The sequence below is a fragment of the Thunnus thynnus genome, chromosome 23 (genome assembly GCF_963924715.1).
Source record: "Thunnus thynnus chromosome 23, fThuThy2.1, whole genome shotgun sequence".
Classification (NCBI taxonomy): Eukaryota; Metazoa; Chordata; class Actinopteri; order Scombriformes; family Scombridae; genus Thunnus; species Thunnus thynnus.
In genome coordinates, this window is record NC_089539.1 from 3,646,311 (window position 1) to 3,671,994 (window position 25,684).

The 25,684-nt window shown below is 41.0% G+C and overlaps 1 protein-coding gene across 2 annotated transcripts in view; it reads right to left on the minus strand.

The window, feature by feature from the left end:
* The window catches only part of mpped1 (metallophosphoesterase domain containing 1), a 95,624-nt gene that overhangs the window by 60,941 nt on the left and 8,999 nt on the right, over positions 1-25,684 (minus strand). Inside the window, exons 2-3 of one of the 2 annotated variants that reach the window (XM_067581101.1) lie at positions 21,146-21,537; positions 18,920-19,101 (exon numbers count right to left, since the gene is read on the minus strand). In XM_067581101.1, the coding sequence (XP_067437202.1) occupies positions 18,920-19,101; positions 21,146-21,324 (361 nt within the window). In that variant the 5' untranslated portion in view covers positions 21,325-21,537. Of the gene's footprint in view, positions 1-18,919; positions 19,102-21,145; positions 21,781-25,684 lie in introns of those variants that run through there. The other variant, XM_067581100.1, reaches the window with a different exon arrangement.

Sequence of the window (25,684 nt, forward strand, 5' to 3'; positions counted from 1 at the left end):
TTTCATGGATGATTTTTTTGATAGTTTCCCCTTGAAAAAAAAGCTGCAAAATGACAAGGTGTGAATACCAACTAGCTGAACGTCACATAGTGGAATCTGTTTATTGTAGGAATTCTCTGTTCCAGCCACCCGCTGTCAATATAAATATAATAAAAAAAAATAACAAAAAGAGAAAGAAATCACTATTCAACAACACAGTCTCTTATTGTGCACGTTCACAAAGAACAAATCAATCACAAAAAGACAATTTCTCCATCAAATAAGAATTAATTTGTTGCTTCTGTGACAAAAGAGAGAGAAGAAAAGAGGACAGGATGTGGGTGGAAGTGTGTATGGAAGTGTGCGTGTGGAAGAGAGGGGGGGTGTTGCATCTAAACATTCGGGGCGACATTCCCCACACAACACACGGGCTGCTCTTTGTCGTCCCGCCATCTTTTGTCTTTGAATTCAAAAGGCTGCTTTTAAGCAACAAATAGTTTTAATTTTTGCCTGTGAGTGAATCAGTCAGGCGGACTGCTGCCTCGTGTTCTGCCGCATCAAAAAAAAAAAAAAAACCCAAAAACAAACACAAAATAAAATAATAAAAAAAAACAAAGTCAGCAAGTGAGCGAGAGGGGAGAGGAGAGATATGAGGAAAACATGGGACAGCGCTGGCTGAAAGCGAGGTTGCAGTTGGGAGTGGAAACAGCTGGACTTCAGACTTTCCTTCTGTCCCTTCATCCCTTTATTCCTCTCTGGTTCTCTTTCAATCCCTTCACACTCAGTGTCTTTGCTCTTTTGTAAAAACGCCTGCACCCCAGATCTGTCTGTCTGTCTTGTGTGTGAGTGTGTGTGTGTGTGTGTGTGTGTATAATGTGGATTGAGCAATGAGCAGCCTGCAGGTATGTACATGATCCTGTTGGTCATAATGTGTGTATGCATATGATTGTGTGTGTGTGTCTACATGTAATAAAGGCTATCTGTGTGTGTGTCTGTGTGTGTGTGTGTGTGTGTGTGTGTGGACTCCCACCGCCGCCACAGGAAATCTTCCGGAGTTCGGCCACCATTGTTCCGACGCTGCAATGGGTGGTCTGCTCTTTGAAGAGGAAAATCCCTGCTCTGCCCAAAGCTCTGGCATGTACAGGGGGATTACTGCCCATTGTGTGTGCATGTGTGTGCATGTGTGTGCGCGCTCATATGTGTGTGTTTGTGCGCATGCAGAAACAAAAAAGCCAGAAATTTCCTGCCTGCCAAGACAAAGTTAATTCCTACGTGTGTGTGCGCGTGTGAGTGTGTGTGTGTGTGTGTGTGCGCATAGATACCAAAAACTAGTAGCCAAAACGTCCTGGCAAATAACTTAATACCAAAGTATGTGTATGTGTTTGTCTAGAAAGTCTATGAGTGTGTGTGTGCAGTTGCAGAAAATAGTAGCCAAATATTATCTGCCAACCCGAAAATGATTAAATTAATACCAGTGTGTGTGTCAGTATGAGTGACTGCATGTGTGCAGGAGGTAGAAGCCAAAACTTTCAGCTAAAATTAAATTGATGGAAAAGTCCAGTTTATTGCAACGTGGATCCTGTTTGTGTCGGCCGGCATGATTTTTTGAGTTGTTAAAAAAAAGAGAGAGAAAAGGATAAAAGAGGTGATTTTCTTTTTTGTTCAGCAAAGTCATCAGACCACACCTGGAGCTTTGTTCCATCAACACAGCTGTGTGTTAGGTGACATTACCGAGGGTTGGTTTTTTTTTTAAATTGATGCTCCTCTCTCACTTTGGGGATGCACATATTGTTCCTGCTGCTGTGTGATGGCTACAGGTCTTTAATCAGCTTAAAGGAAAGAATCCTACGTGCAAACAGCTGTAAGCAACAGAACCTCAGAAGGCCTGCTGATGTTTGGGCAAAACCCAGAATAACATCCAGTGACATGAGGAGACATTATTAGTGAACCTCGTCCATCTAACCTCTCTCTTTCTTGCTTTAAACGCATTAAAAGTTGTATTTTCATGGATATTTAAATCTCTAATAGACGTATTACACATAAAAAGGTGTTTGTGATTTTGGAGAGGTCTGTTTGTGTGCCTCTGCAGACTATAGAAATGTAAATTGTGTGTTTTGCCCTCACTTTAATGTTTATGGAGCGATATCGGTGCTGAAATGTGGAGAATAGTCTGAGGTTTAGATGTTGTCCTGTGTGCAGAGGAATATGTGGCTGTATTATTCATCATGGAGCAGCTTTGTAGCTTCCTCTTATTTGACAACAGATTTGTTTTGGTGGTGTGAGAACTTGAGCCTGACAGTGTGAGAGTGGGCAACCCTGCTCGTGTTCTCGCTCTATTGTCACTCCATGATATTAAAACATAAACCTTCAATGAGCTCTATTAACCAAAGCTCAAATTATAACTTGAACATTTGTGTGCCGTCATCTACATGTCTGTGAAGATCTGTGTGGTGAAGCTCTATGTGGACGTACAGCCTAAAAATACGTGAGGGCACATCTGTATACACTGACACCTGATGTAGTATAAACAGTGTGTTTCCGCTGCAGTGGAGGAAAGAAGTATCCAGACCCTTTATGTAAGTAGGAGCAGCTATACCACAATGTCAAAACAACAGAAAACTTCATCACAAGTACAAGTCCTGCATTTAAAATCCTAAATATTATCAGCAACATGTATTCAAAGTATTAAAAGTAAAAGTATTGGTGTTTCAGTGTTGTTCATACATTTAATAAAGTACAATTAATACTGATGCATCAATGTGTGAGCAGCATTTTACTGCTGTGGCTGGTTCAAGATGGAACTAGTTTGAACTACAATTCTTGATAAACCTTGATAAACTTGATAAATCTGAGGAGTTGTGAGATGATAATTTGGGGGGAGAGAAGAAGAAACATAGTTCTGCCACCTATATTTGGATTCATTTTTCAGGCTTTGTGAAATATTGAATAGTTTTACCTATTTGGGCCTCAAAACAGTTATTTATTGGAAACCATGTGATAAGTTTAAAGGGGAAATGTCTCCTTTGATTGAACTGGAGCCACAATGAAACACTGATTATTTGTAAGGAGTCAAAAGCCAAAAAGTCTGAGAACTATTGGTTTAATCTTCAACAACGCAGTATTATTTATACACTACTTTATAAGTCTTGGTTGGAACTTTAAAAAGACCTCAGACATGGCGAGAGACACCGCAGACAAGTTTAGCTAACCTGGGCTTTTATTTAAAGCCTGTTTGATCATGTGACTGCTTCATTATAGCGATGGAAGGACGACCAGAATAAGACCAAAGTTGTGTTGAACTAAAATTATCCTTACGAAACTCTGTGTGTGTGTGTGTGTCTGAGAGTGATGCATGTTAAAGCAAACACACAGTTTATGTATGTCATCTTCATGTATAGAACATAGTGAGATTACAGCTGAATAGTGCAGCCTGAGCCGGCCTTTATCTGTGCACGCATAAACAGAAATGCAATAATTCAAAGAGAAGCTTCAAAAGCAACGGCACTGATGTTCAAAGACAGACAAGCTAAAGACTCAGCTCGGATCAGTCGTAATTCCTTTACAGTGTGCGTGTGTGTGTGTGTGTGTGTGTGTGTCAGAGACAGAGGGGGACGACTGGGATGTCACATGAAAGAGAGAAAGAGAGGAGAGGAGAGGTGAGTAAGAGATAGACATGCAACAAGGTGGATGATGGAGGAAGAGAAGCAGCGAGACTTTGCGCCTTCCCACCTCAAGCTTAAACTTAATACTCACTCGTTTCATTTAACTCACCACCCACACACACACCGCTGCGTCTCATCGTACACACAAACACGTACGCACACACACACACACACACACACAATCGCACGAGCAGACGCAAAACAAAGGCAGCCAGCAATTATGAGACGGCGTACACAAACACCACCTACTGAGCCACGCATCCAAAACACACATTTTATCTGAGTACAGCAGCACCTCCTAACACTTCACAATGTCCTCACTGAGCATAATGCATTACACACACACACACACACACACACACACACACACACACATGCACAGAAAGCGGTGACAAAGACAGATACAGCGCATCATCAAGCGGCCTCGTAGGTGGTCTCTCTCTTCGCTTTCTCTTTTCCTACACTCCATCTCTGTCTCTTTCATCCTGTCTGCTCCACTTCCACATTCAGTGTGACGACGTCGCCTCCAGGATAATGTGGTTGAAGATTAAGCTGCAACTTTCAGAGCCAGCGAAGTGGGCTTCTGATGAATGCTGATGAATTAAACCGATGGCCACTCGCCATCTGTCCCGTGTCTGTTTTTCAAAACCGAACTCCTACCGACGCCACGTTTAGCTGATGTTAAACTACAACCCTCGTACACGGCGTTATTCTACAGAATGTAGCTTTATGTTCGTGTCGTAAATTATCACACAGTATCGCAGCTGTGAGTTTTGTTCCGTGTTGATATGCTCAAGGGTATTCTGACATCCAGGATTCAAGTAGTTAAGCATGTGGAGGTTGTAGACGGTGATGTCACAAGTTTGGAGCTTCACCAGGAACTCTCATCTCTGTTGTCCGAGAGTCTTTGAACGCACCGACGTGGGAGGTTTTTCACACTGCCACATGATTACATTAAAAAAAATCAATTCAGAATGAATTCTCAATTCAGAATCTATTGTTGATTCATTGAACAGTAAAGGGGGCACTGTACTGAGGCTCTTATTCCAGATCACTGCCAAACCATTGACTTGTGTCCTTTGTCCACTGGACTACAAAAAGTGTGTGAGAGGTTCTGTCAGATTCAGAATTGTAGAGATAAGAATGGTGATTCTTATGTCAAATATTTCTGTGAGTAACCTGAATGATCTCTTATGTTGTGACCTGAATTACATCTTCTCCCTGATCAGGTTTGAACATCATTGTTTGGCTAAATTGCATTTTTCACTGTTCTGGTGTAAAAAACAGTCATTGAGTCATTGTTGATGCACATTATGTAGATAGGTACTGTAGTAAAATGATGCTTATTGTTTTGTGTTTGTCGTCCTTGTTGGATGTGATAACATATTAGCTTGACCAATCATGATTCACAGTACTGCTATTACTGACCTGACTGGGGATTACACTACACATTGTTGTATTTTGTTAAGTTACTGTAATGTAAAGCAAGACTCACTGATTACTTTCTTAAAGGAGCACTCCACTGAATTGACACATGGAGATCAGTTTGCTAGTCGTAGTTAGTTGTAGAATATCTTCTATGGCTCAAGTCTGAGAAAATAGCCATGATGATGTCATCAGAGCTATTTTTGAGTTGGGCTTGGAGACTACACATTTATAACAGAGCCTGTGTTACAAACTGGAGGCATGGAGTGTGAAAGACATGGGTGCACTAAAGGAAAGATGTTATTGGTGGTATTATGGGTAATGTAGGAGCCAGTATTTTTGGAGTTTAGCCAATACTGGGGACTAAAAGTCAGCATAACTTGGCCTCTGCTCCTCCAATTTTGATCATTCTTTTTCTAATCTGCATCTCTTACAAGTTCTCCAACTTTAACTTCAACTCCGCTGCTCTGTCGCTCCACATCTGGATATTTGCATTTTCATGAGCAGCAGATAAAAGTTGGTGCTATCTTGCTCTGGTTTCATTCTATTTGCAGTCTTTGAGTCAGTGAGGCTGCAGACTCTGTTGCCGTGCCGGTGGCTAAATGTTGGGATGGTAGTGTTTGATGCCTACAGCTGTACACAAGAATGACTGATGCACATCTGACTCCCCTCTGCTCTTTGTTGTCACCTTCTAACAGCTTGGCCTTGGTCTGTTAGCTGTTGGCAGATCCAGCAACAGTTTACATACAGTGAATTACACGCACTGACGCTGACCCAGAAAACAAATCGGAGACAGAGAGAGAAAGAAAGGAGGAAAATTATGAGAAAGACATCCATCATTTCATAAGCGATATCCACAGAGGCTTTACACTCTTCCAAATGTTTTCTGAACTGGGGGAGGAGGGGAGAACTTGTTTGAAATAAAAAAGTGGCGATGTTTCTGAGATCATTTTTACATCCCGTTTTCACTTGCTCTTGCGCGCACACACACACACACACACACACACACACACACACACACACACACAAACACACACACATGCAAGGAACACAGTCTTTCAAGTGTGCAAATAGGAGACACAAAAGCAGTGAGGGACAGATGGGAAACGGTTAGCTTAAATTTACAGTCACTTGAAATTCTGTCGAGTTTCCCAATGTTAAAAACCTTAAAGGAGTGTCAAACCTCCTCGTTATTCTCTCCTCCTGCAGCACTCACTGCTGGGTAAACAAGAAAAAGAGGAGGGGTGGGGAGGTGGGGGGGGTAGAAAAAAAGATAGGAAGGAAAGTTGAGAGAGGATGAGAATGAGAATAAGGAGAAATTGAGGCTTGGGGAAAGAAGGACAGACAAGTAAGAGGAAGGAGAATAAAGAAAGGATGAGCAGAGGAGGTAGGAAAGAAAAGTGGCGAGTGAAGGAAATGAGGACATAAGGAGGCAGTGTGTGAGAGCGGGAGAGAAGGAGGAGAGAAGGAGAGCAGGCCAGAAAAAGACAGCAGTCATGAAAGTTTAATGCCCTCGCTGTTACCGAGTAAAAGGAGAAAGCTGGGAGGAGAACGAGGGGAAGCTGAGGAGGTGAAGAGGAGGTCCGAAGGGGATGTGGGGGGGTGGGGGTGGGGGGTGAAACACCTGACAGAGGATGGAGGTGGTGGGGTAGAAATCATACACACATGGTGCAGAGCCAGACACTCTCTCCCTCTCCCGGGTGAAGAAAAAACACACACTCCCATTTAAAGTGCCTACATGGCAATCGCATCATGGTCGTCACTTATCTATTATTCAACAGTAAAGGGGAATAGAGTATAGCAGGCGCTAAATAAAGAGTTGTAGCAGAGATGGTAAAGGCTGTGAACCTCACAAACCCAGAGAGCTGTGGTTTATTAAGAGATCACTGAGAAAAACACCCAAATACCACCATGAAACATGGGATTACTTTAGTCCCAACAGTCTCTCTGATCAGAAGAGCTACTTCCTCATATGACAAAACACACTTTTAGCTGCACTGATTCATGTTTTGATATATTTTAATATTAACACAGGAGCTTTTTAGCCTCTTTTAGCTCTTTGATTTGTTTACTCAGTTGGCAAACTTCACTCTCATCAACCTCGTTTTTTAGCCCTGTTAGTGATTACACTAACTGTCCAGAACAACAAGTCCTACAAATTAAATGACCACATAGGCTGTTTGTACCTGCACTCCAGAATGGCTCCATTGGAGCATAATATGCCGCTTTCCAAAACTGTTGCAAATCACGTTGTTGAAAAATAATGATGTTTTACGATGTGACAGTGCTGGTTATGGTCTGCTTAGGTTTAGGCACAAAACCACTTGGTTAGGGTTAGAGAAAGATCATGGTTTGGGTTAAAATGATCACTTGAAATGTGGTTACTGATTCCTTAAAGTTAGGCAACCTTCGGCGTCATGGCAACAGTAAATGTCCTGACTTGTGGTTGGAAACGGGAAGCGAACGGTGGTCACCTTTTGCCTCACTATCTAGCCATCCACCCAACCCACCTCCTCCTATCCTCCTAACCTTATATAGACATCAACTGAACTGCATCACGTCACTGGGTCATAATTACTACGGCCACTAGATGGTGTCTGTCACTCAAACATAACTATAGGTCATTTTATAGGTCAGTTTTTCTTGGGAGGACAGGCTCGTCCAGAAACAAACAGCAGGCATACAATGTTAGCAACTAGCTGGTGAACATAGTGGAGCATTAAGCAGCTAAAGAGGCAGACATTTTTTGTCAAAAGTTGGTGGAAACCAAAACAGAGCTAAAAGAAGAGTAACAAACACCAAATGAATGCTAATGTTGCTCTGTGTCTGCTGGATGTGGAATAGACAACTGTTAACTAGCATGTTCACCTTAGCGACTTGCTAATATTGTTTTCAGCTTCTCGTGGAGCTCCTCTGCCTTCACGTGGTCAAAGAAAATCAATCAATCAATGTGTCCTGATGGCAATTTAGTTATTAAGATTTTGTCTACGTTGAATTCTAAATTCTACATTTAAATTCTAAATTCTAAAAAGCCATTTTCGAGCAAAAACAACATGCATCCACAGTAGAAGTTTCAGCTTGTTTCTGCAAATACCTCCATCCAAATTAAAATACCAACACAGGCCATTCTCCTTCTATTGGGCATGTGCGAAGGACAGATGAACAAGTCAGCCACAAAAGACCAGAGTAGAAGAAACGGTATACTATTTCCATTTCCGCAGTGGCTTCCTGACAATTATTTTACTGCAAGCAGATTACAACAGTTTCAGCAGAGACAGGTGGTAGATAGCTGTCAAAGTAGAAAATGAAGAGAACAACACTCCCATGAAGCCGTCCGCCATTGTTATAATTGTCACTGTGTTTCTTCTTCTTCCTCTACCAATTAAATGCCACGCTGCTGCCATCGTTTTGTCATTATTTCTCTTCATTCATGTTGACTGCTGAATGGAGGGGAAACGGAAACATCACAGACATCAGCGTCCATTTTGACCAATGAAGATAAGTTTGAGGTGGAGAAAGTGTGCGAAACTTTGCAAAAATAGAGCCAGAGAGAGCGTTTTTTCAAACAAGCGACATGCCATTTAGCCTGTTCGCTGACGCAAGGAGAAAGTTAGGACATCTTCATTAGGAAAAACTGAAACAATCCGACGTTAACTCATTCACATCACATGAAGTTAGGAAGAGAAGCAGCCACTGAACTGAACCCAGACAGAGGGAGAGACAGACGGAAGACGAGCGAGAGAACAAAGCCTTTAAGAATTAAAGCTGCTCCTCTCTTGACCCCGAGTTGACTCAGAAGCACAAGATCCATATTTAAACACAACATTCACTGCAGTATATTCCCACTCCGCTCTGCCAGCTCACGCCATCACATGGCATGAATAAAGACGCCACTCAAGTCTACAGTGAGGACGACGCACACAAACAAACACGCAAACACTAACAGAAGCGTTGCCTCGGCTTACGAAATCCACATGGATGCTTGCTGGCATGTTCGTGCTCGCAGCGCAAGTGTGTGCTGAAAGCCTGATCAAAGAGGCCATTATTGGAGACAATTGGACTCAAGTGCTGCTGCTCACGAGCTCGAGCTCTGCCTCTCGCCCTCACTAACCCTTTTCCCCCCCTCCCTTCCTCTTTCTGAGTCTCTCTCCTCTGTATCTCCTCTCACCTGTCCCGCGCAATCAGCCTCCATCCCCAGCAATCCGGCGCTCGCTTCTGCCCGAGCACCGGCTTTTCACCGACGCCTAAGCTCGTCTTTTTTAAGCTATCACGGCTCTTCAGGCTACACAATGAGCTCGTCAGAAAATGAGCGTTCACCATACATACACGCGTGAACTGAGAGTGAATAAACAGGTGGGTGAATTCAGAGCTTTATCTGTAAAGATTCTGAGGCAGATAACCAACAACAGAAACAGGAAAACATTGTCCAGTGTGTTTGCAAGTGTTTTTACGATGTATTGGTGCCAAAAGTTGGATGAGCATTCCTATGGAAGCCCAGCATTCATGTTAAATAAGGTTTTGACCTTTTCAAGAGGCTTCACAGTGGTGGGTATCAGGCTATGCCATCATAAATCTACTGGGCCCCATGACAGGTGACACCATTCTCTAGCCCTGATCCAACCTACCATCGAGCTGACTTTCAATCCTACTCTCACCCAAGCAAAGAGCAGATACTCAGAGGCTTAACGCGACATTATGTCAAGATTGTATCTGCTAGGGTAAACAGCTGTGGCTCACTTGTTAGGCTGTATCAACATAATGCCATGGACCGCTCAGTGGTCCAGTCATCATCCCTACATATTTAGCTCCACTAGTCTTAGAAGTATCAGGAAAGCTATATCAAACTTTATAAAACTTTCTCTGACCAAGCACACTTTTAAAAACACTCTTGAATCCTATTCTCACCCAAACAATAATCTGTAATCTTCATATCTACATTGTATGTGCTCAGAAGAAAGTACAGTGGCTGACCCAACTAGCTTGATAACACCTCTTCATCTGAATATCATGGCCTGCTCTGTTGTTCAAACACCATCACTGTATACCTGGTTCCACTAGTCTTACCAATAGCCACTGATGAGCAACCCCTCTGGTATGAGAATCTTTTCTTGAACTAGTATTATGGTATCACATATAGAATTATGTAATTTACCTTTGATTTCACGCAGCCATTGGTTTCCATTCATTTCCATATAGTATGCAAATCAATTAGCTGACTTATGAAACTTGCTAGAGGCATGTAATCATTAACATCAAGTATGCACTTATTTTTTCAGCGTTTACTCTACCTTGTAATGTGCTGTACATTTTAGTCGGCGAGATCGGTTACAGTTGTGTTCTTTTATCTGTTCTAATCTAATCAAACTGAGGGCCATTGGTTTGCTGCTCCAGTCACAACCAATCTCACTAGGTTGGAACTAGTCATATATCCGTATCACTTTCAACGTGATACAAGTCTGAACAGAATGCTGGCAGATTAACTTCAAGGCTGCAGCAGCACGAGGTGAAAACATTCAGAGAAAGAGAAATTCATGTTTTGTTTCACCTTCTGTCACTGTAATAAATAAGTATCAGTATCTCAATCACTACCTTTTATGCACAAAATCGGATTAATAAACTAGGAAACACTGTGAAAGGGCAAACTTTAAGGCATTGAGGGGCTCAATCTTCTCATTTCAGATCAGTCTATAACAACTATTTTCCCCTTGTGGTGCGACCGGGGCAGAAGATATTAAAAAAAACACCTTCATCCAACCATAGTAATAATCTGACCAGCATGCCCTCTCTGTATTTTCCATTTTCATTCATACCAACTGTTGAATAAATGAATATCCAGCACATGAGCAATAGGAATTAAACCAGAGTCCCATCTTAACATTTTCTTATTCAATGTTTGTGCATGTGGGACTTTATAAAGCAGCAGAATTCACTCTGTAATTACAATAAATGATGGAATTGTGAAATGTGATGTGAAAATGTGTCCGTGGATTAACTGAGAGAAGCAGGGATGGAAGCAGGGATCCCTTGATGGTTATTAATTAAAGATTCAGCAGAAAAATCCATCATTGATGCAGCCAGTGAATGAACAAAAAACAGTCTTCCTCCTCGCTATCATATCGCTATCTATCTGTTTAAACTCATCTCACGTACTAGGTGCTAAATATCATGTGAGCATCGCATCTCTCCGTAAATGTCCTGTCATGTCTGAATAAAGCCGTAAGGAGCATTAACATAAAAGTCAATTGAATAAGTGTGAATTAGAAAGGCATCGCTTTAACACCTTGATGACGCCAGAAATTCCATATCTGAAGAGGGCTTCTGAGTGTCAGCATCCAGTGGCAGCAAGTGAAGTGAGGTTGGATTCACAACAAGACTAGCTATCCTGTTACCTCTCCAGTCTCTAAGTCTGTATGTGTTAACGGGGGGTAAACAGGATGGTTATCTGTGATGGAAAGGTTACATGATTGGCAGTAAATGGGCTAAGACATGCAAAAGTGCAGGTTCAGTCCCCTATATGCACAGAATTAAACTACTACAAAGAGTGGGAAGAGAGCTCTAACATCTAAACATACAAGTTATAACCCTGAACTGACCTTCAACTCTGATCTTATTCAATGGTTTCATGTATTTTTTTCAGGTTTCATATGTTAATCTTCTTGATGCTGGTTATTTAGCTTTTTTCTCATATGTCACTGACAAAACTTAAGCAAGAAAATGACATCTGTACAACAACCAACAAGAACATCCAGTGTGCACAGAGCTGGTCCACTGTTTTCTTCTTCACTGACTGGGACTGTTCAGACACGGTTAACATTTAGAACAGGAAAATGATGCAATCTGAGCTAAATGATTCTTAGGAAACAGAAGATTTGGAATCAATTCAAAGTGGGAGATGTTTCTGAATTCCTGATTCAACTCCTGATTATTTTTAATATTGATTAAATACAAAATGTCTGACACAATTTCCCAGATTCCAAGGAAACATTTTTTAATGGCCTGTTTTGTCTGACCAACAGTTCAGTTTGCCAGAAAAACAGCAAATATGCACATTTTCAAAGCTGAAATCAGGGTTTGATACTGTTGCTTGATAAAGGATTATTAAATTTGTTGTTGACGATTAATTTCAAATCAATTGACCAAAGATGCTAGATGGAGACACACACACACACACACAGTCCTCAAATAGTGATTGACAACTGGACCTACATGCATCACCATGACAACTATGGGCAGAAGTTTGGCATCTGTCTCTAAAGTGACTGAGCTGTGAGTTTGCTCAGGTAAGGCAGACTTCATCTGGGGAAAGGCACTCTCCTCTCCTCTCCAGTCCTTTCAAACCTCCCCCCCCTCCTCCACCCCTTTCCCTGTCATCTCCTCATTTTTTAACTCCTCTTCCTTCCTTTCTCCCTGCGTGAATATCATCTCCAACCTCCTCAGTCTTCCCCTTTCTCTCCTCCTCTTTTCCCCTTCTCCTGCAGCGCTCACCATCCCTGACAAAGCCTTGAGCGTCTGCCAGCGGCCCCAGAGAGCCGGCTGACTTCCTGCTAAAAATAAGAGCTGAGAGAAGAATCGCAGAGAGCTGCCACCGAGCTAGAGAGAGAGGAGCTGAAATGGGAGAGAGGTTTGGAGAATGTGGAATAAGAGAAAAAGGGAAAATCTGAATGGAGAGAAAGAAGGTAAAAGGAGTGAAAAAGATAGAGAGAAGTGAGCAGATTTTAGAAGCACAAACTCTACAGAAGAGTATGAGCAAAAGAGGAAGATATAGATAGAAAGACTGAGAAGAGACTCCACCAGAGGAAGGATGAAAGAGCGGAAAATTTGGGGAGCAGATGGTGTTACCTGACCGAGGCTCAGTTTGCACAGAGACTCCTCCGAATGAATACGCTAAACCTGATCTCCTTGTAAATCTGCTCTGCACACACTAAACAGCAGGAGTTACATTCATCTACAGAATGAGACGGTGTGTGTGTGTGTGTGTGTGTGTGTGTGACAGAGAGGGGGAATGAAAGAGAGAGAAAGAATAGGGGCCAGATTATAAATATTTATACAAGCAGACGAGAGGAAGAGGAAAAGATGGCAGGGTTGCAAGGGAGGAGGAAATAACGGCGGAGGAGAGGAGGAAGGGATGGAGAGAGGAGAGACTGACTTCAGAGGCAGCAGCAGGCGCGTTTGGCTCGGTTTATCTTTTCTTTCCCGTCTCTCCCGTTGCCTCTTTCGCTGCTGGAGTGCAGGCTAGCGGATTTGCAGCTCGCGCTCCCTGCAGCTCGCAATGTTTGTGTGTGTGTGTGTGTGTGTGTGAGAGAGAGAGAGAGAGAGAGAAAGAGAGGAAGGGAAGGACAACAAGTTCTCCCCTTATCTCCCCCACTCTCTGCTCCCCTCCCTCAGTGAAAGAGAACACACAAAGGCCCGTGCACCCGCTAACAGGCTTATGCCATTCCCGGGGAGGTTTGTGCCGGTGTTGATGATGCCGATGACAATGACGACGATGGCAACGATAGCAAAAACTAGAGCTCGCTCTGCTCGCTCAAACTGTTGTAGATTCACCAAATCAACAGTTCTTTCTGTCGCTCGGCTCCGCACGAGGTCACTTCATTCCAGTTTCAAACAGATATCACGTAGCGATGATAAGACTTACACTTGCTCCTGACTCAGTACAGAGATAAGATGCTTCCAGCGGAGGCTGGAGATGCAAAAAGTCAAAGAAGACAAGTATGAGCTCAGTAAAGCTCTCACACTTTTGTTTGACGGAAGGGAGTGACTTAAAAATGCATTGCAAAGAAATCTCTACTCAACTCTTTATGGTTCTCAATGTAGAAATATTTTCATAAGACTAAATATCTGATGTGCTACTCTTTATTATTTATCTTTATTAAAGTGATTCAACACTCTCAATGGACACGTGGACATGTCCATGCAGCTGTTTGTTTAGTATATTTCTATCAATTCTGCAATGAACCCACTAACACCATACATGTAAGACAAAAGAAAAATATACTGACAATAACAATGCCCCCAACACTCCAATCCCACCAACCCAGACAACTACAACAACACCACAAATAATTACAAATAACATGCCCAGTCAATGCTCTGCAAGAAAAACAGATGCTAGTCCCATGCAAGTCGATAAAATCACCCGAATACAAAACAAGGTTCAAAAAAAGAAAGTAATTACGTAGTAGCCCCAAAATGATACACCACCATACTACAAAAGAAGGGAAAGAGAAACATAATAAAGAAAAAGCCAATTACAAGAAATCCGTATATTTTCTATGAATCAACTGAGCTTCTTTCATAATTAAGAATGTGATAAATATAAAGGAAATTTGATAGGCAATCCTGCAAGTAAGGTATTTCCAACTGCCTGTGGTAAATGATTTTTTAAAAAATCCATATTTGCCTAAATTTCCTTTCACTGCCACTCAGGACTGCAGACAGTCTTTCTAGGGGAAGAAGTATTTCATTGTACTATATATTAACTGTTGGGGGCTCAGACTCAATCCATTTAAGTAACATATATTTCCTTGCCAGTAACAAAAGTTTCTCCAAAAGTTTAAATTCAGTTTTATTTAGGTTTAATGTCCCTTTATTAACATTAAGAAGAAGAAGGGATGGATGAGTATTTATATTCCGATGGAAGATTAAATTAATTTCCACGGAGATGCCGCCCCAAAAAGATTTAATTATAGGACAAGACCAGAAACAATGTATATAGGAGGCAGTGTGTAACTTACATTTTATGCACAATGGAGAGACTTGGGAATTTGAATTTGTTTAATATTGAAGATGTAAAGTGGAGCCTATTAAAAATCTTAAACTGTTTTTCACGTAGCCAATTACAGATAAATAAAGAATTAATTGAGTTTATGGCTTTAGTCCAATCATGCTCATTCAAATCAATTTCCAAGTCTCTTTTCCATGCTGATTTGCTCTTTTCAATAGTTTCTCTGGCAAGCACAGCATTTTATAACACTAAGAAAAAAGTGGTTACTTTTTTTTTTAAGGAATTTTGCCATATTGTGCAAAGGAGGCATATTGCTTAATCTGAAAATCTCAAATATGAAGAAAGGCAAAAAGTGAGATGAAAATATTCATTCATTCCATACTACTACTACTACCACTAATAATAACAATAATAATAATAATAATAAGTAACAGGCTATGTACCACAGTCCTTTAAAGTAGCTGTAATTAAACCTCTTCTTGATTCAGGTATTTTAGCCAACTATAGATCTGTATCTCACCTTCCCTTTCTCTCTAAGATCCTTGAGAAAGCAGTCGCCAATCAGTTGTGTGACTCTCTATAATAATAGAAATAATAGTTTATTCTAGCACAGAGACAGCACTGATGAAAGTTACAAATGACCTCCAAATTGAATCGGACAAAGTACTTCTCTCTGTACTTGTCTTGTTAGATTTTAGTGCTGCATTTGACACCATTGACCATCACATCTTATTACAGAGACTGGAACATTTAATTTAAAGGAACTGCATTAAGCTGGTTTAAAACCTGTTTATCAGAACAACTTCAGTTTGTACACGTTAATGATGAATTCTCCATGCACACAAAAGTTAGACACGGAGTTCCACAAGGTTCTAAGCTTGGACCAATACTATTCACCTTGTATAGTAGAATTTAAAATCTTTCTCCTCACCTTCAAAGTTCTTACTGGTCAGGCACCATCATATCTTAAAGAGCTTATAGTACCGTATTACCCCATTAGAACACTGTGCTCCCAGAATGCAGGCTTACTGGTGGTTCCTATAGTCTCTAAAAGTAGAATGGGAGGCAGAGTCTTCAGCTATCAGGCTCCTCTTCTGTGGAACCATCTTCCGGATTCGGTCTGGGATGCAGACACCCTCTCTACGTTTAAGAGCAGGCTTAAAACTTTCCTCTTTGATAAAGCTTATAGTGAGGGCTGACCAGGCTCGCCTTGGACCAGCCCCTAGTTATGCTGCTATAGGCCTAGACTGCCAGGAGACTTCCCATGATGCACTGAGCTCCTTTCTCCTTCTCCTCCTCCTCTCCATCTGTACGCATTCAAGTACCATTAATGGTTAATATTACTAACTTGGCATCTTAGTTTGGCACCCACTGCTTTCGCTATTATTATTAGTCATATTTCTATTATTATTGTTGTTATTGTTATTATTGTTGTTATTGTGCTTCTCTGTGTCTCTCTCTCGACTCTCCCCCTCCCTCTTTCTCTCTCAACCCAACCAGTCAAGGCAGATGGCCGCCCACCTAGAGCCCGGTTCTGCTCGAGGTTTCTTCCCATTAAAAGGGAGTTTTTCCTTGCCACCGTCGCCAGGTCCTGCTCATGGGGGAATCTTGGGTCTCTATAAATTACAGTCCAGATCTGCTCTATGTGAAAAGTGCCCTGAGATAACTTGTGTTGTGATTTGGACAATTGAGGTGAACTGAGCTGAAATAACATTAAACTACTTTCTTGTAATAAATCATTAATAATCCTAATGTCTTTATTGCACCACTGATTCAACATGGTGCCCTCTACACCTGGTAAAAATTCAGCATTTCCTCAACTGGACAGGTTTGACAAAAACAAATCTTACACCTCCTATTTTTTAAATTTTTGCCATCATCAGCAGAGGGATTTCTGCATATTATCCACGAATAAAACACACTTGGTCAGCAGAGCCGTCATGACAACTGAGCAAACTCCATATGCTGATGAAATCCAAGAGATGCAGCTGACAGCTCTGGAAAACTAATAGACCTTTAGTTGAAGTGGCTGTAATCAATATTTCTGTATTAACAATGGATCACATGACTACTTGTATGTGAAATGGTTGGCTCATAGTGATGAACCTGCACAGAGTTATCCCCAACTCTGCAGTTTACACCAGATCTATGGGGCGTCTATGTACAAGCGTTTTAGCGTCTTTCGGCTTATTGTTTTAGCTCACTCTCTAAAGCTAGCATGCTAGCTGCCCAGCACCAAACAGCAAACAGACAAAGTTATCAACTAGCTGGCTCTTTAGCTGTTAAAGAGCCAGATATTTCCCTCAGGAGTTGGTATAGAGACCAAAACCTTTAAAGTTAAAATCCATAGGTTTGCAGTCCTGACTGATTTGATGACACCTCATAATCAAATTACACCAGCACTGCCTATTGTTTTCTGCATTAAGTTAAATGTTTGTACACACACTGTGGACCTTGATGCATCAGCTATGGAGCCTCACAGTAGTTCAGACAGGCACCGAAGTCTGTTATAGTCACATGCTCCATACAACCTCCAAACATGTATGCCCAAGTCCTGCTTCTATCAATAGGTGGTCTATATTAACATTTGGTGTTCATTCAGTCTCCCTACAACAACGCTGAGTTCTGCCTTCGCTGCTACACTGCTGCCTGCTTCAGAATTTAACTCCCTCTGATTGGTTCTGAATACTTAGTGTTTCTTTTTAATGTGTTCATGTTCATTAAATGTTGTGTATCTCAGGCTCTGCTGGGGGGTTTGTGAGGTCAGGGACAGTCTGTGTTGAGCTTGCGCAGATTTGTTCCGGAGCATCACATGAGCAGAACCACAGAGCCAAAATAAAATGCTAAAAAAGTTACAATAAATGATTAAAATCTTGACGTGAGTGTCCTGTCTGAGTTTGTTTTCATGTAGGAATGGTGGACTCTGACTGTAAACTACTAGGTGATGGCTATTGCAGAAAAAGCTATAAATAGTATCAAAAATAGACTTTCACAGGATGTCCTAGAGGTTAAGTTGGCAACAAAACATCCCCAACATGCATTTGGCTGGGATCTGTTATCTCTCTACTGTCACCTATCTAATAAGGCCATAATATGTCCAGAAAGGATACTAAAAAGGAGTCTGATGAAATGAAATTCAGAATAGGGACCAACTACTCTGTCCTGAGAGTGAACTTTACCGCCTGGTTTGTGTCAGTGGTTTGTTCCTCCTGTTTCTGTCTGCTGTCAGTGTTCAACTACACAGATATGAACCTGCAGTCTCTGTCAGTAACACAAACCAGACTCACACAACACTTAAAGGACCATATTGCCGGTTTTGCATGTTGACCACAAATCACACATAGATTTCCTTCACGTTACTGTTTCCCAAAGCGCAGTGTGGGTTTCAAAGCTGAATTCATTTTCTTCTTTGGTTTCAGTTGATTTCTGTACCGTATGAAAATTAACATGCAGAGTCTTCCCGTCCATCACAATGAACGTTCAGTCAGCTTTTGTTGTGGAAGTTATCGCTGTGTGGTAGCGCAGTTGTGCACAGAGAACATTTTTAAAAACTCGTGGTGTGTTCAAGGAAAATCCTCTAAGATTGGAGAATCACCACAAAGCGCTGCATTCAGGAGCTCTGTTGTCAAAAATTGAACACAGAAGCCAAACAATAAGCAGACTGGGGAATTTTACATTTAAGAAAATTGCTGTTAAAACCCGACTCAAATCTCTGATGTTCTCAGAGCATCCTTGAACTCACCAACAAGCATGAAAGGATTCATCTATTCTGGAAGAGACAAACTTATTTTTAATGGCTTACAGTATGCTTGGAAAATTGTCAGCAATAAATGGGGGATATTTTTAATTTGCAGTGACATGCAAAACACTGGTCCTTTAAATTGCAGTGAAAAGTATTTTTTTTTAAAAAGTGAGCCTGCTGTAGCCCTGAGATTCTGAAAACTTCAAAGAATCCTTCCTTTTTCAAAGTTTTCTTAAAAAAAACTTTGAGCAAAGCACCCAGAGTGAGTAAATTTACCCTTGTACTGAACCCAGCCTTATTAATAGATCGTTACAAGGAGACCTAGATACAGAAAACAGGCCTGTGACCTGTTCTGCATCCACAGCCGCAACTTTCAGAGATGCTGACCTAGCCAGTCGTTGAACTTCTTGACCTCAGAGGGCAGCCCCAGCTCGGTGAAGTCCCCAGCGTGGATGAACACATCCCCGTACGGCATCTGGATGGCGTCAGTGCGGGAGTGAGTGTCTGAGATGCACACGAAGCGGGTGTAGCCCGGTGGCTTGGGCGCATCATGGGGCATCGGGTCCACCCTGAACCAAGGGAAAAGAACAAAAGACAATAAAGTTTTAAGGAGAGAGGAAGAGAAAAAGGGGGTCACTGCGGCTGGTGGTGCGCTTAAACAATACAAGATGAAGAGACACAGCGCTGTATGCAAAGTCTCTGTGGTAAGAGGCTGACAATGAAAGAAGTTTGAATTAGTATCCAGCAGAAAATCATCCCCACAGACTGAGGCGGAGGAAGAAACAAGAGACATAGCGGGAACCGAGAGCGAGAGGCCACAATAAAAGCACGGAGCAGAGAGAGACAGAGAGAGAAATGTGCAGAGATAGAGAAAGAATAAAGCGCAGATAAAGAAAAAGAGCAGAGTCCTGTGGGATTTCCAGTGAGCGTGCTCATCCACGGGGTCTCCAGGGGGAAGAGGGGAGCTGGTGAATAACCGTGGCCCACTTTAGTGAGCTCTCCTCCAGGTACGATAACACCCAGTCCTGCCTCCTCCTCTTCCTCTTCTTCTTCCTCCTCCTCCTCCTCCTCCTCCTGTGCACCCCAGCACCACAAGAGACAAGGGGAAGCGGGAAAGCAGATACACATGCATGTAGGACAGCCGGAAAGAAGTGTGAGTCACAAAGTAATAAAATACAGAGAGAGGTTCACTACTGAGTGTACGGAAATGTAAGAGAATGAATCAACACAGTCTCACATCAAAATGTGTAACAGCTACGTTGGTCCGCAGCACAAAACATATTAGTTTCACAATAATGGCTCTAAAATTATGAAAAAGTAAAGATGTTGATTTATTTTAGATATAACTTTATTTCTCAGAATCAAAGGAGAAATAATTTAAACTGATGGCTTTAACATGAATCTATCATATTGTTAAGTTATTAAGGACACTTTTGTGTTTTTGTGTTGAGAAATGTTGAAGATATGATTAAAAGAAAATCTTAACACAGTGACAGTGTGGAAAATACTTTTGGGCGGATTCTCCTGTCAGCCAATCACAAAGCTTCAAATTCTAGATTTCAAATTCAGTTCATCCATGAGACGCTCTGAAAATCTACCTTTTTTTTATTAAAAGAACGCCATCAAACAGTTACATAAAATAACAAATAACATAACAGCTCAGATAACTACACGACGCAAAGACAATGATTCATTAGCAGCATCCATAGCAACCACCATAGCAACGATAGAAAGCCTGAAAAGATCTTTGTAATAACTGGCAAACTAAATATCATACGTTCACTGTATGAAGATTATGAAAAAAAAATGCACATTTATTGCTGTGAGTGTTTTTTAAATGCATTTCTAAACTATCTTAAAATACTGCACTTCCACTGAGAATAAAAAGAATGATAAGTAAGTAAGGATAGTGTTTGTGTTAAAGAGGGAAACTCAGAGCAGCAGAATAGTGAGTGTGACATGTACAGACAGAATTAGTGTTGTGCAAATTGTGCTGAAAGACAACATGTTAATATGAAGGAAGTGACAAAATATGACAAAATATGCTTATAACACAGAGGAGATTAGGAATAAAGGCATGTCTCCTACATAAGGCTGTGTAAAATAAAGGCAGATGAATTCAATAAAAGCCATCTGAGCTGTTATGTGAGAATTCCTGGTTTGAGAGAATCAAATAGAACAACTTCCACAGCAGAAAGAAAAAGTCATGGGCACCAAGGAGGTCAGGAGTTCCCAGACGCTCTTCGAATTCAAGGACTTTTAAGGAGAAACATTTTGGCGAAGTCATGACAAAAAAACTCAAGTTACATCATTAAAGCAACTTTTATATTTCATTAATGATGTTGTCCAGTCAATTTCACAACTGTTGTGACACAAATCTCAAGAATATCTGTCTTTTTTTTTTTCTTTTTCCTCAAATGAACATGAAAGATTCTTCTTTTGGCTGATTCTTCTGTCTCATCTGGTTAAAGAGCTGCTTCACTTAAAGGATAATAGATGTCCAGTGATGAAAAAAACAGGATATGGATGAATGAATGAATGAAAAGGGAAACAATCAGAGGAGATGTAAACTAGAATATGATTCATTTCTACAGGCCTGTTGGATCTACTCACATGTGCACGTGCGGCGGCTGGAAGCGTCCCTGATTGATGTTGTAGAAGGTGAAGGCCTGAGTGGGGTTGGTGCTGTACTCATCCACCTCCACCGCCGTCCTGCTGCCTCGCTGGGTGTGTGACTGAGCCTGTGACTGCTGCCGCCTCACTGCCATGATCTCTGACAGGGTGAAGGCCATGGCACTGGTGACTGGAGAGGAGCGGCTGGAGGAGAGCGAGGTGTCAGGCCGAGCACGACAGGAGTTTAGCTAATTGGGTGTTTTTGCTCTAGGACGGTCAGTGGATTGTCCCAGCCTCAAACTCTCACCGAGCTCACAGTCACAGTGAGCTGAGGAGAGAACATCACTTCCTCCCTCTTCTTCTTCTTCTTCTTCTCTACAGCTTCTCTGCACCTGTGAGGAACACAGCAGAGCGGAGCTGACATGAAGTGTGTGTGATAGTGTGTGAGTGGGAATTCGGAGAAATGGTGAAACAATCAGACTGAAAGAAAATTGCCAACAAAAATAATCAATTAATAGTTTAAGTCATTTATCAGGTTTCAAATGTGAGTGTGTGCTGCTTTTCTCAGTTTCATATCATTGTACAAATTGAATATCTTTTGGTTTTGGACTGTTGACTAAACAAGACATTTTAAGAAATCTTTCAGTATTTTATGACATAGACATACAATAAATTAGGGATGCACGATATTATCGGCATGTCATCGGTATCGGCTGAAATATCGGCATGTTGTTTCACCCTGACGGTCCCGGTGCTTCCTCCGCAGGCTCCACTTCACTCAGCTGCCTGTCAGACCAGCTGCTTCTTCTAGCAGAGGCTAGCTGGCTGTGCTTCCCTCCAGCCATGCTGCTGCTAACGCTCCGCTAGCCTCTCAGCTAACGTTAGCTGGGAGGCTAGCAGAGGCTAGCTGGCTGTGCTTCTCTCCGGCCATGCTGCTGTTAACGCTCTGCTAGCCTCTCAGCTAACGTTAGCTGGGAGGCTAGCAGAGGCTAGCTTGCTGTCCTTCTCTTCGGCCATGCTGATGCTAACACTCCGCTAGCCTCTCAGCTAACGTTAGCTGGAAGGCTAGCGTGCTGTGCTTCCCTCCGGCCATGCTGCTGCTAACGTTAGCCCCGGCTCTCCGTTTGGATCCAACCGGAGCACCGAGCCCCGGTTTGTTATTCAGGTTAAAGTGGGAAGAAGCAGCTGAGTGAAGTGGAGCCTGCGGAGGAAGTAACGGAACCGTCAGGATAAAATAGTCCTCGGAGGAGCTGCTCTGTTCGGCTGCACAGATAGGAAATACCCTGGCTGATAGGATGTACCACTCTGTTTGGAAAAAACTTCTTCTTTTTGGTTTATAACGGCGGTTGGCAACCAGCGTTTTAGGTGCATTACCGCCACCTTCTGCTCCGGAGTGTGGACCAGAGATTAAATCCTACACATTGATCCTGTATGTCTAATAAACTCAAAGAAAACTCTACTGCTCCACACACTTGGCAGGTTCATTAAAGTTTTAATGCTGAGCTCCTGAACTCCAGTCTTACTAAGTTCTTCTTTCATATATTGTCTTTCTTCATCATACTTAGTACAATCTAAGCTTGCATGCATAATAGTCTCCTCAGCCAGCTGGAAAAAAATATGTGCATATCTTGGTATCAGCATCGGCAATCAGCCACAATGAGTTGGAAATATCGGCATATCTGATATCGGCAAAAAATCCAATATCATGCATCCTCACAATATATTGCTCAATCTAAAAGATTTCTAGATAACAAATACTAAATCCTCTGATTCCTAAGGATCATTTTACTCTGACATAATCAATGTCCTTTTTCAGTTTGTGTGTTACAGTTATTTAACATGGGAGTCTCTTCCAGTTTGTTTTGAAAAAGGTGCTCAGTCATGGCAGAAAGGACAAGAAGTTCAAACCTGTGTGTGAATTTTACCAAACTGGAGAGGTTTAGTAAAAATGCACTGACAACTAACGATTATTATCATTATATTATATTATAATCATCATTTGATGATTATTTTTTCTAAAGAATCAATTAATAAATTGGTCTCTAAAATGTAAAAAAAAAACTGTGAAAAATGTCCATCACAGTTTCTGAAATCATCAGACTGTTTTGTCAGACCATCACTCAAAAACCAAAGATATTCAATTTACCATCACAGAGGACAACAGAAAGCTTTGGCATCTTTTGCTGGAAAAATAATTGCGGTTATTTTTCTGTCGATCAACTAATGGATTAATCAACTAATCATTTTAGCTCTTAAACTGAGTATCAACCTCAGCAAAGTTCTTGCAACATCATTAAATCTTATTGTCAGGTGTGTAGGATAAAAAAAGACCTTGACTGAGAATCGCTGTACGTCACTTGTACTCACTTTATTAACAACATTTCAGTTCTTAGACCTTTATCAAGTACATTCATTTAATTAAACAACAACTGCACAATAAACAGTACAGCAACAAACCCTCTGTGTATAACCTTTTTCCCCTGGAGTCCACCAATCAGAGGACGCCAGCAGCACCTCCACACGCACACAAATAAAAATCAGCGAGCTCCTCCATTTATGAACACTGTAAATTTAGAAATGCAATAGAATGATAGGAACATATCATACAATAGAAGAATCAAAGGACATTAATTTGCTAAAAAAAACACACAAATCAACCAAAGTAAAAAATAAAATATGATAAAAACTAATTAGTATTGGTATAAAAAGACAATATTCTTCCATAAAGGTTAAAGAAACTGTATCTACAATAACATAAAGAGAAATATCAAAGGAGGCAATCATATTAAAATGATAAGATAATGAAAAGATAACCAATGTAATATTACAAAGGAGATCCATCTTATACAAACTGATTCAAACAATTGATTATCCATAGCCTGGCAGAGAATACATCAGAACACTGGATATAAAAGGCAATGACACACCAAACTTTTGATTTGAAATCAAAACGCCTGATAAAACGACAGGACTGTGTGTTATTAGGAGCTGCGAGGTGAGCGCTGCATCCCCTCCAGCTACTGTAGCACCAGAGCATCTGTTGGCTCGGCTTAAATCTGATTTTTAAACCTGATGTTTTTTGTAATTAACATTTCCAATATATACAAACATAATGACACACAATACTAGTTGCTACAGTAAATCAATGAAAAATAAGTAACAGAACAAACAGAAGAAAACAAAACAAAATAAATCAGGACAAACAAAATTAGCTCCAAGTACAATAAAAAACAAAGAGTAAACTGTGGAGACAAGTGAAAAATAAAATATATTTACTTCCTTTCTTTATATACATCAGAAACTTAAACCAAACTTCATAAAACTTTACTTGGTAATCATTAGATCTTCAAAAGAGGCATTATCTGTCATCAATTTTAACCATTCAGCGAGATCTGGTTTTGTCTGGCTCTTCTGATGACGGAAAACAATCCTTGAAGCGGTGATAAAACCTGCCAGTGCAAGCCCCAAATGTTGTTTGTATATACATGGTGGTGGGAGGGAGCGGTCTCCTAATAAGCACAGCTGGGGAGATTCTGGCAGTGGCCTATGCAACCACTCGCTGATAGTTTTAATTACTTGTTTCCATGAAGGAGAAACAAAAGAACATTCTCACATTAAATGAAGAAAAGAACCTGTTTCATTTGTGCACTTTCAACAATAACTGTCATCCATGAGTCCATTTTTGGTATTTTAACTGGTGTATAATAATACCTGTGAATTATTTTGTAATGTGTAAATTTTCCCACCGTATCTCTAACTGACCAGCTGACATCTGCTACCATATTTTCCATTTATCTGCTTCTATGTTTGAGTTCAGATCTCTTTCCCATATCTTTTTTAAGTTTTCACAGTTACCGTACAGTGTTTGCCATCATTTTATAAAAGACTGACTAATCGTATTAATGGGTTGTTCCAAATTGATGATTATCCTTGCTTATATTTAGAGATATGTAACAATTTCTGAGTTTTTATCCATGTCTCTCTGGAATGCTCCCAGATTGGGTCGTTATGTACTTGCTTGATACATTTCTCTGTGACGATGCCTCTATCGGCTCCAAAGAGGCAGCAAGTTCATTTTCTATCTGCATCCATGCAAGTTCATTAGTATTTCCATTATTCCAATGTTTAGCCAATTTTGTCATTTCAAATGATATTCCATACAACTCTACATGTGGTAATCCCAGATAATTAAACCGAGGTGCAATTACCATTTTTATTATGCTTATCTTTCCCCATAAACTCTGATTTATTAGTTTCCATCTATCTAATTTTGTTTTAATCTTTTGAAGTAGCGGAGACATATTAATTTGCATTATACTGGTAAGATCTGCACAAAGTTTTAACCCAAGGTATACCATTCCTGTATCTATCCATCTGAATTACAGTGAACTAATTACTCCCCTATGACAAGTTCTCGATACTGGAATTACCTCAGTCTTGCGCCAATTAATTTTGTAACTTGATATCTTTGAATATGTTTCAAATAAACCTAATAATATAGGGGCTGAAGAGGTAGGGTCTGTGGATAGCCACAAAATG